We start from the raw sequence: 12,175 nt of genomic DNA on the forward strand, positions 1-12,175 counted from the left end.
CTATTGGGCTAATTAATGCTCCGTGACTGGCCCCAACCGGGCCCTCGTCGAAAAAAGACACTTGCCACGGGCTAAACAACTTTTCTGGGGGAAACCCTGCATTCACCTCTCGCGGTACCTAGCCTTGCAGATAGTTTGGTTATGTTTGCTTTCATCCATCGCTCCATCTCAATTCATGGGTATCATTAGCTTTTTTTCTTTTCTTTGAGACTGTTGTTCCCTGAAAAACGCCCACATAAGTTGTTTGTTCAAGCAGCAATTATGACTCATATTTACGTTTATAGTGGCGGTGCCCTCTAGTTGCCGTAGTCTTTATGACAGGGGCAAAGCAGGATGTAAGGTGACGATGCATAAGAGCGTGTGGGAAGTGATGGGTTTGAAAAAAAAAAGTAAACAGGGAGTTGTTTTTACTGAACTAACGGAAGAAACGGAGCTCCAGCACATTGTACATCACCAGAATTGAAGTAACGTCTGATTTTAACCCAGACCACAATGTTTTTTCGAAACTTAACTAAGTAGTGAGTTGAATGGAGATTCTTGGTGGAGTGCTAAACCCAAAATCTAATAAGCATGTTCCAAAAAGTGTAGCACATCACAAATTCCACAAAGTTAAGGAGGACAAAGTACCCTCATTTCACTTATTTAATCAGGCTCACAATTGCAATAAATCAACACTGACCCATTTGGGCACAAAGCCTTCTTCAGAGCGGTTAACTAAGTTGTTTGTGTGCCTAACTGCAACCATTTTTACAGTGTAAACTTGTTTAAAACTGTGACCGTTACATTCTCTGGTTTAAATATGAGGACAGAGAATGCTCATGTGGGTCATATTAGAGGGTAGCAACAAACCATCTATGGTTTGGAAGACTTGTTGTGTTCTTTTTACTCACCCGGTCTCCAGGTCTGACGAGTGGTTCCTGTTTGGTTCCCAGTTTGTGCAGCAGGTTGTAGGCCACCTTCACACTTCTGGACCACAGTTTTCCTGTTAAAGGCAGATGACAAGAATTATTATTATGGAACTATAGGCTATAAAGACTACAGGGAGGAAACAGGAACACTTTGTAGTAGGTTTGAAATGATCGATACAGGTTGTGTCCTGTGAAAAGAAAAAGATTCTTTGTTGGACGACTTCTTCTCTGCTTGGTGGAAAAAAAGAATGACCTCATGAGTGCCCATGTGCAAGAAATTACTGCATTGACATGACACTCAATGTTGAAACTCATTATTTTACCTCGCATGTGGACCGGTATGGAGATGATCACAAAGATTTCATAACATCCAGCAAACCAAACCCGCCTCATGACTGTGGAGTAATTGGATCCATGTACAGTGATACTTTACACACAGAGACACAACCACCGCACATTAGAGGACGTCATACAGGCCACAGCAGTATATAATTACCGTGATAAAGAGTTTGGTATCTTGACGAATGTATCTAGTTTTAATTTCATGCAGCTTTAGGAACAATTACCTCTTCTTTTTTTTTTAAAGAAACATTTAACAAACAAGTCCTTAATGTTCACTTCACAGACAAAATACCTGCTGCTCTATACAGACTTCTGTATGTCTATTATATAATCTTTCCGATCGGTTTCATTTCACCCACCAGGCGCATTTGGCTGTGTTCATTAATGCAGCAACTCACAACAATAGAATCAATTTCCATCCTTTGCCATAATTCAGACTGGCAGACACAAATACTATGCATGAGAAATCCAGCATGAATTCCTCATTGTTTTTCACGCTAAATGAGGTTTTTCTGATGCTTGTCAGAGCTAATGAATTGAAGAAAAGGAAAGCTTTGGGATCCCATGAGGAAAATAGACGATTAGGAGAGAAAAACTACATGAATGGCAAAGAAAGGCAAAGAGTCAGTGACAGAAGGTGTGACTACAGTTCATCAAAAAGTGTAATTTAAAGAAAGAACTTAAAGCAACATGTAACTATTTTACCTTAAAAGATCAGCCTCAAAATCATTTTGATGCTACTCTGACTGTAATAGGGAGAATGGTCTCTGTAATTCCCACTCCGCCTGTTCTCGCACTACGTATAACTTTGGCGAGCGGGTCGGATCCAGGCCCCCCAGGAAATGTGCCAGGCTTTTGCCAATTTAACATAGTTGTCAAAGAGTATAATTAAAACTTCCATGTCCGTCACGTGGTGCCCCAAAAAGACTTACGTTACAACTGCGACCGTTCCAACGTTTAACGACGTTTCTGAAACTGTGACCGGTACGTTCTCTGGTTTAGGGTGCGTTCACACCTACCTCGTTCGGTCCAGACTTTTCAGTTTGATGTAAATCAAAATTACAGGTGTGGAGCCCCCCCCCCCAGACCGTGGTCGGGACCAAACAGACGAAATTAGGTCAGACCAGAAGAGTTGGTCTCGGCCCGGATCAAACTGAACCATGGTCTGGTTCCTTTCTAGTGTTAAAGCTATTTTTGGATGGTACGGACTTTTGGATCAAACACAGGATGCTCTGTCAGGCTATCATAGCCCGGAGAGCTCCTTTAAGAAAAAGCTTATTGCTTAGTGTGTACGTGAGAGAGAGAGTGACGGTGTCAGCACTCAGAGCAGAATAGAATAGTCTTCATTGTCATTGTACATGTACAACGAAATTGAATGTATATATATATATATTTTTTTTTCCTGCTTTGCACTTTTTACTGTTATTTTGCACTGAGAGGACTGCATCCAATTTTGTTGTACATGTACAATATATATATATACATAAAAAAGTATCTAAAATCACAATAACAATAGTTTAAAAAGTAAAGTTAAAACACAAAACACAGGCATACCACACAAACAAGACATTCGCTGCATGAGTCATCCTTAAACTCAAAACTCAAAAGGCATTAAGTTTAATTATGGCTCTTGGATAAAGACAGTTTTTCATTTTTCAGCAGTTTAAACAGAGAGCGCTCAGGGTCAAATGGATCGTTGAGTATGCTCTCGGCTATTTTAAGGCAGCGATAGCTATAAAGATCATCCAAGCAGGGCAGAGGACAGTCAATGACCTTCAGATGTCTGCTATCAGAGAGGAGAATAAATTAGAAGTTTACTTGTTTAAGTGGCAGTAAATGCACAGCGTAGGTATCAGTTTGTCTCCAATAAATGCTGCAGCTCCTCAAAACCCAATTAACGTTCTCTGTGTCTTGCTTCTCAACAACGCAACAAAACAAAGAAGAAAGAAAGAAAGAGAAGAGCAGCAGTCAGAAAATAACTCACAAAAACTCAGACACCAGAGAGAAGATACGAGAGGACGGGGAAGCCCATCTACAAACCAATCAATTACAAGTACCGGGAGACGCGGCTCACATACTGTATGTGATGACGACGGGACGTAGGTATGTCACGTAAAGGTCTTTAGTGCGGTCCAGACCTTGTTTTGGACTTTCAGGTGTGACAAGACCCTTAGATACGAGGATGGAAAATGCTCCTGTGCGTCGTATTACAGGGTAGGAATAAACAGCCTATATCGTCGTATGGTTTGGAGGACTGGTTGGATATCCATGGATTGCGGGAGCCTGATACTGCACTGACCCTGAATCAATTTTGGGAAGAGTATGCCTCCTTCAGCAGTAATAGTGGGCACCCTGAAGATGAAAACCAGCCATCCTCCTCCAGCTGGAAAACATGTTCAACACTCAGAGGAGAGGATTCCTGCTGGCATTTTAGAAAGAATCTCTCCCGCTGAACTGCAGAGGAGTCCAAATCAGAGAGCTGCAGTTGTAATTGTTTCTGTGCAGAGGTCTGTTTTTTTTTTTTTTTTTTAGGATGACGTTACTCAACCAACCCATGAAAGGCCCATCCAGCAGCCTTTTATCCTCTGAAACTGAGGAGAAGGAGCAGGGAACTGCCCAATCATCCAGTTTAATTTAATTGAAAAGGTCACTTTTGTGCTGAAATTAGATATTGGCCATTTGAGAGCCGCAGCTACTCTCAGAAAATGTCTCAGAGAACAAAACGGAGAGAAAACTGGTTCTTTCTGAGAGACAGTAGGTCACATACTGAGCCATCTTGTTTGACAAAAGGATGACAACAACTCAGCAACGAACAATATCTCGAACACAATGAGTGATACATTTCAACTTTCTTTTTATGATACTGATATAGAGGAGTAACAGATACAAGCTTCACAGTTTAGGAAAATGAAAACCGTATGAATTTGAGTACAGACGTCAACAGTACACTGTTCATCAAGTAACGGGTTTTTTTTTTACACTAGAAAGACCAGAAGAGACGGTCAAGACACTGTAGCTTAAGTGGAGTAATGCAACGCATTCTCATGGATTCGTATGATATCCTACGAAAACGTATGCATAACAATTCGTATGATATCTCACGAAATTATGGCGACCGCCAGCCGGTCACGTGACCAATTGAGCCGACAAGTCCCATGACAGTTAAATTTAGCGGCCGTTATAGTTAAGTTTAGCCGAGGAAAAGGGGAATGTAAACCGGGTACAGGGCTTCGTACCGAGGTTGCAGTTAAGTTCAGCAGACAAAACATGACGACCTGCGACGATGACAGTCCAGTTTAGACACCAAAGCGACTAGTTAAGATTAGTAAAATAGATCGTGGTTTGGGTTAAAACAGCGGTCCCCTTAAAGGTACACTGTGTAGGAATTTCTCCCATCTAGCGGTGAAATTGTATTTTGCATTTAAACGAATAGTGCTCTCTAGCGCCTCGCTTTTTCAAATGCGTGTTGCAACTACAGTAGCCGTTATGTACCAAGAAGCTATGACAACATGTCTTCCAATTTTCGCTTTTTTGGCGACGAGGATTCCTTCTCCTGTGGTTCGGCATAAGTATGACCCTCCATTATGAACTAATATAAAGTGCAGTGCAGGCTTTCAAATGTTGCCGGGGCGGTGACAAGCGCCTCTCACTGATCTCCTTCTCCGTTTCAGCTGGTCTCAGTCCTGTGACGCTGGCTCTGAACGAAAATGCTAGACAGGTAGGCTAGTGCTCTATGTCCCTCTCAGCGATTATAGTTTTTTAAAATGGCGGAACGACACGGAAGCCTCCTTGGACTTGCCCGTCCAATGTAAATACAGATAAGAAATTCTTCACTTACGAGGATAAGTCAGATCATTGGAATGGAGTTCATTTTACACCAATGAGGACATATTTATGAATGAAGACATTGATTTTAGCTAATAAAATACTTAAAACACTACACAGTGTACCTTTAAGTAATACTCCTGGGACACGAACACCAGTTTCCCGGGTGACAGTCTTGTGTTTTCCCCTTAACTTCTTCTGGGACACAAACTCTTAAAAGCCCTGTATTTTATAACCCACCCACCCATCCATCCCAACCTCCTCCCTACGCAGCGGCAGTCAATGTGGGGCTTACAGTACTAAATACGCCGAATACATATGAATTACAGTGCTTCACTTTTCGTAGCTATATGTACGAATGGTCAGGCTGTTCTCATGAACCATTCGTACAAATAGCTACGAAAAGTAAAGCACTGTAATTCGTACAATGGGTGGATAAATGGGTCATAAAAGACAGCGCTTTAAAGCCATGGTGCGGAGTTCAATTCCAGGGGAAAACAAAAGACTTTCACCCAGGAAATGCGTGGTATTTGGGAGTGTTTTAATTCAAACCATGATCTTTTTCCTAAACTTAACTAGTTTTGGTGCTTAAACTTAACTGTAATGTCCGTTGAATTGACCAGCAGCTCGCAGTGCCCTGTACTCGGCTCGAGTTTACCCGATATATCGGGTGACATCTTACGGAGCTCTGTAGCTGGTGTCACGTGACCAACCGGCGGTCGCCTATTTTCGTGAGATATCATACTTATCTGTGTGCATACATTTTTGTATGATATCGTATGAACCGTTCATGAGAATGCGTTGAAATGGTTCATGAGAACAGCCTGATTTTAATATGAATACATATTAACAATAGTTTGTAAGTAAAGCCGATCCTGGGAAGTAGAGCTGTAATCGGGCCTTAAAAGTTCGGCCCGACAAGGCCCCGAGCCCGACAGAATTCGGCCCGAACCCGACAAGTGCATGTCAAATGTACGCACGCACACAGCTCTTTTGCCTTTTGTCAAGAATGAGTTATTTATAAATGTTTTTAACATAATTTATTCATGACTAACGGAGGCTATAGGTCACTTGGAAGTTGGAACAAAGAAATAAAATAAGTCCTCCAGAGGCCAGCCTCCGTTTCACCTCCTCAGCATCCATTTTCGCGCTAATCAAAACGCATCACCTGACCGCTCATTTATCGCGCAACCCGGAGCGCAAGGCAAAGGTTCTGGCAAAGGTTCGGGCAAAAGGTTCGGGTGTGGTTCGGGCAAAGATCTTCAGCTCTACTGGGAAGTTTATTAAAAGGCATTTTAAAAGGTGGCGATGAGTTGCGAAAGGTGTGATGAAGTTCTTTCTTCTTTCTTCTAGCTTTAAAACAAGACCTGTAGTTTAGAGAAAACCCTTCAAACAAAAGCAAATGTACACACAGAGGAGAATCAAAAAAGAGATCAAAGCACAACACAGAGCTTTAAATGTTCATGTCCAAACGTCTTTATCGAACAATTTGATGATTTGCTGATAAATAACATCAGCCGTCAGGATCAAAGCTCCCTGAGACACTTTAGTTTGAAACTTTTCTTTAACATGAAAAGAAAAAAGATGTTTCTCTCCTGACAGTTACGTGAGGTTATCTGCAGTGCAGCGTGGCGAGGGTTGAGTTTAAGGACTGCGGGAGAACCCGGTATCAAGAATTCCCTTTGTTCTCTGGAGGGGGGGACGAGACGAGTCGACTTGAAGAAATAAAACAAGTTTGTCCTTGTCGGCTGACATCAAAAGGAAAGACACCGCAGGAGTGGAAAATAAAGGAAGATAGAGATTTAGATTCAGATTCAGCACCGCACACCAAACACACACACACACACGGTCTCACCATGTTGTTGTCTCTCCGGTGGGGGACTCCTGAGTGCTGGCTGAACACATTTCACAGTCTGGTGAGCACATATATCGCCTTATCATCAGCTGCAAGCTCACTCCTCACAAATCAGTTTGTTCGGTGTCTTACACACACACACACACACACACACACACACACACACACACGCACACACACACACAGTACGCCTATTTGCAGACAGTTGATGCAGGGATAAAGTTGAGTCTGGGTTAATGTTTGCGCGTGTACTGTTCTTTAACTACAACTTTTTTTTCTACTTTTCCTTTCACATGGAAATATTTACATTTCACTACATGCATCTGAGGCCTGGAGATACTTCAGCTTAGTATGAAAGAGTTTGTGGAGAGAGAAATGAATGAAAGAGTTAACCCCAACCCTAAGCCTTTACATTCAACATGAGATCACTGGATTAACAAAAAAAGTCTCTAGGGCGCCCGGATAGCTCAGTTGGTAGAGCGGGCGCCCATATATAGATGTTTACTCCTCGACGCAGCGGGCATGGGTTTGACTCCGACCTGCAGCCTTTTGCTGCATGTCATTCCCCCTCTCTCTCTCTCTCTCTCTCTCCTTTCGTGCCTTCATCTGTTCTGTCAAAAATAAAGGCCGAAAATGCCCAAAAAATAATCTTAAATTTAAAAAAAATGTCTCTAATGTCACCTGTCTGTTTTCCTTATTAATATTTTCTTTCATTCTTTCCCTAACTTTTCATTTGTTCTTTGGTTCTTTTCTCTATTTTCATCTTTCTTTCCATTCCTTGTTCTTTCCTTCTAGTTTCTTCTATTTCCTCTTCTCTTTCCGTTGCTTCTCTTTTGACATTTTTTTTTCCATTCTTTTCTCCCATTTCCCTTTCTTCACTTCCGTTCGTTTTCCCTCTACTTCTGGTTTTCTTATTACCTTTTATTCCTTCTGTTTTCCTTCTTCTTTTTCAGTCGACTTCCTCTCCTTTTTTTTGATTATATTCTCTCTGCCTCCCTTCTTTCCAGCCTTTTTTCTTTCCCACTTTCTTAAATATACTTTTCTTCTTTAACTGATCTGAAAGCATGAAAATCCTCAAAAATGGGGACACAGGGGCGCCCGGATAGCTCAGTTGGTAGAGCGGGCGCCCATAGATAGAGGTTCACTCCTCGACGCAGCGGGTCCGTGTTAGAGTCCTTTGCTGCATGTCATTCCCCCTCTCTCTCCCGTTTCATGACTTCTGCTGTCCTGTCGAAATAAAGGCTGAAAATGCCCCCCCCCCCAAAAAAAAAAAAATCTTAAAAAAATAAATAAATGGGGATACAACTAATTAAAACTCCAATATCAAATAAAAACACCACAGCCAGCTCCAACAGGTTGATGAAAAGCTTGTAAATGGATCTTTACTTTGAGATGATGAACTTGCAAAAGTCTACTCTACTCATAGGCGTAATTTACGGGGGTTCAAAATTGGGCTTTTCCCGAAGTTTTTGTTTCTTTTTAAAGATTTCATAGCTTTTTACAACGTTTTTGCTGCTTTTTTAAAACATTTTTGTTGCTTTTTTTAAACATTTTTGTTGCTTTTTTCTGAGCTTTCTGTGCATTTTTCAAGGTTTTTTTGACAATGTTTGGTATTTTTTGTCGCCTTTTCAAGTAATTTTTGGATACTTTTTTCGTTTTTGTCGCTTTTTCCGACATTTGTTGCTTTCGGTGTTTTTTTGTCTCTTTTTTTTTAGCCCATTTTTGATGTTTTTTGCGCTTTTTCCAATACATGCAGACTAGAGTGCGGATCGGGCCACATTTTTCTGTCCAAGCCCGGCCCGCGTCCGACAGAGCAGTAACCGAGCCCGGCCCGAGCCCGACAGGCATTAAGATATTCATGTCGGAGCCCGACCTGAGCCCGACAGTTAAAATCACTTTTTTTTTCCTCATACTAATGACACATGTACGTTTGTTTGTGTGGAAAGCTTTTATTAAGCAACTGGAGGAAGGCATTCAGAAATGTCAACAGATGAGCGCATCAGCGCACACGGGGCAACAAGTTCACGTTAACACAGGCGCACACCTACATAATAAGCTGTTTTAGATTTAAAATGTTGAATGTCTTATAGCGCTGATGTGACCGAGCCCGACCCGAACCCGAAAATCATTTCTAAATATCTGTCCGAACCCGGCCTGGGACCCATCGGGATCCGACGACCTCGGTTCGGGTATCCATCCTCTAATGCAGACATGTCCCAGGAACGCCGGATCATAATCTGCAAGGGGCCTTGAGTTTCACACGTGTGCCCTAGATAGATCTCAACCCCCCCCCCACCCAATGTTGAACCCAAAGTTACGACTCTACTTCACAATGAATACTTTTGACACTTGAAAAAGTTTTACTGTTAATAGGTAATACTTTACTTTTTTTTCTTTTACTTTGAAGTGTTTTTCACCGCCATTCTGGGACAAACTGTAGTTAGAAGTAAAAGATGTGAGTACGTCTTTAAACTCTTGTGCATATGCGTGCATGGCTGTGTGATGTAAATGTGTGTGAGTTTGCGTGTCCTCTCGGTGTCTCTCCATTTTCTCCGCCGTGCAGCGCGGCCGCCCGCCTCTAAACTCATGAGAACCTGAGGGAAGCAACTCTGCTCACTGTGGCTAAATCTCTTCACGCCCTCTGGACCCGAAGCCATTGTCTCCGCTGTCATTCGGGGAGACGAACAACCCGGCTCTGCAGCCCTCAGCTAGTGAACTAAAGAGTTTGTTCCAATTTGAATACAAACCTAAACTGTGGAACTGAAGCGGGAGTCGGTACGTGATGTGATTCAGCTGCGGCGAATGTGTTCAGGGAGCTGGGACGATGGCAGCGCTGCTGTGTGTTTGTCTGCTCACTTCGCGCCGCTACATTGACTTTGTTTTCTGATAGATGAAACACTAATGGTGGGTTTATACTTCTGTGGAAGGCAGTCGTTTCCTCTGGTGTAGGAATATATACTGCAGTGTCAGATTTCACCTGTTGATATAGCATCCCCCACAAGTAGTTTCTTTAACTACATAAATTACCACAAATGCGTTCACATTTTTTCACTTGATTGTGACGAGGGGATGGTTTGTGATGCGAATGGATTTCCTAGATCATGGTCATACAAAATCAAACATGTTTCATATTGTCCTAAGTCTAAGGGCCCTATTTTTAACCATCCAAGCGCAGATCAGATGTCATTATCTGTGCCAAACATTCCACTTTGGGATCCAAACTAAAGGTCTTAAAGGAGTCCAGAGATTGAAGAAACAAGCACATGATTCAGATTTCACAAAATCATCGTCCATGTTATGCAGCCATAACTTCTATGAATAAAAGTAAAAAGGAGTGAAAATCCCGTCCGCACAAAAGGAATAACACAAGTATGACCTACACAGACATGTCCAGTGAGTCACTCAGGATGTAATTCCTAAAAATAAAATAACTTGTTTAAAAGCATATTCTGGAAATCTGGGCCTTTGGGATAAAAACAAACAAACACTTTCCCTCCTTCTGTAGCAGAGCGGCTTTCTTGAAAGTTTCATTTTCACACTTATGCTAATGAGCTTAGCGCCCTGTCTGGCTGCCATTAGTGGAATTATGCTCACGCAGCGGGTGTTAAACATTGTTTGGTGCTTCAGTTAATCAGCTCATGAGAGCAGACATACTGTATGTGCTGAAAAAACAGGAAGCAATTGGGAGGAAAAAACCTGCTGTATTCATATGTTACAAAGCAATTTTGTAGTATTGATCGTTATGTCATGACGGTATATTGACAACTTCACTATGATGATTGATATGAAAGTTATGTGGGCTGTCAGATATGTATGTTTTCATGTGAGATAACACATTTTTTCATGATGCATATAGTTCAACTGCAACAAAAAATGACTGGAAGCATTCATTATCAACTGTTGACAGAAAATCGAGCAGGCTCAGATTCATATTTTTGATCCATAATGTGTTGATATTGGAGACTAATCATCAAACACAGCCATGATTCATTTAACAATTAGATATCCAGGATGAACTCACTGAGGACATGATGCCATTTTCAACACACACATCTGCAGCACAGACAACTGTCTGGTCAGATCTGTAAGCTTCTTTGCTCATTTACTGATCAGATAATTCCTAATATCAATCACAACTTAGACAATTTAATTGAGCAGCATTTGAATGGCTGACGGTGTTCGGGAAAGTTGGCTTCTTTCTTCAGTAGAAGAAAAAAATGGAGAACCTGGTTATATTTGCCAAATCCAAATACTTCCTACCTCCTTCAGTTGCCCCTGTAATCCCAAAATTTGGCAATAGCCACTACGGTCCCAATCGGGGAGTTTACATTGCAAAGTTACAACAATTCACCTATTTCACAAGAAAGGCCCAAAGCTAGAGAGAAAAAAAAATACAATTGAGCTGAAAAGTGTTTTGTCTTCTATCGCGCCCCTTACCAGAGTGACCCCCCCCTGTGGTTTCCCGACCCAATGAATATGCAGCGAGGCTCTGCTTACCGTAGGTGAGCACGTAAAGCGGCTTGCCGTTGTTGTCCATGGTGGTGAGGCAGGGTGCCTTCGGAGAGATGGTACCCCACCTCTGCAGGGCCGCCTCCAGGGACGGGGGCCAGTTGGTGACCACGCCCAGCTGCTCGCCCCGCAGCAACACCATTTGGGCCCCCTCCGCCTTGGGCTGGTTGGGGTCTGGCTGCTGGACTGCAGGAGGATTAACGAAGAGGAGAGCGAAGAGTTTGTACATTTAAGGTTTCTTGACAATTTTAACAATTAATGCCAACCAGCCTCCAGAGAGCATATTCCAGTTTCTCACAACTGGAAGAACTTTTGACATGATATTTATATGCACACATACATGATAGAAAATACATTTGTAAAGCACTATTCTTTTTATTAAACTTTCCATGGTTTACTTATGTTGTCCTAATTATGAGTCAAAGTCTTCCTACTGTATGTGAGTTATGACAGTAGGCCTTAAAAATAACCCTCTTTTTAACCCTCTGAGGTCCAAGGGCATTTTTTCATACGTGTCTTCCTGAGTTCACCTTTAAGGGTATTTGCATATAACCTGATATCTTATATCAAAATGTTCAGAACAAACTCAGCTTTCTGTATAGTGAGGCCCACATTTGTCCTAGAGCAATGGTCATAGGAAAGTCTGGCCCTAAAGCTGAAAAGTTGAAGTTCGATGTCTTTGAATCTCTTGTGAAAAACAAACCTTGACTCATGTGGCTGAATTGTTTTGGCGCTT

The 12,175-nt window shown here is 42.0% G+C and overlaps 1 protein-coding gene across 5 annotated transcripts in view; it reads right to left on the reverse strand.

The window, feature by feature from the left end:
- Window positions 1-12,175, reverse strand: part of LOC144527143 (disco-interacting protein 2 homolog C) — a 240,869-nt gene that overhangs the window by 65,503 nt on the left and 163,191 nt on the right. For all 5 annotated transcript variants that reach the window (XM_078265043.1, XM_078265041.1, XM_078265042.1 and 2 more), the window contains exons 8-9: window positions 11,428-11,625; window positions 891-982 (exon numbers count right to left, since the gene is read on the reverse strand). In XM_078265043.1, the coding sequence (XP_078121169.1) occupies window positions 891-982; window positions 11,428-11,625 (290 nt within the window). The remainder of the gene's footprint in view (window positions 1-890; window positions 983-11,427; window positions 11,626-12,175) is intronic.

Source organism: Sander vitreus, chromosome 12, assembly GCF_031162955.1.
Source record: "Sander vitreus isolate 19-12246 chromosome 12, sanVit1, whole genome shotgun sequence".
NCBI lineage: Eukaryota > Metazoa > Chordata > Actinopteri > Perciformes > Percidae > Sander > Sander vitreus.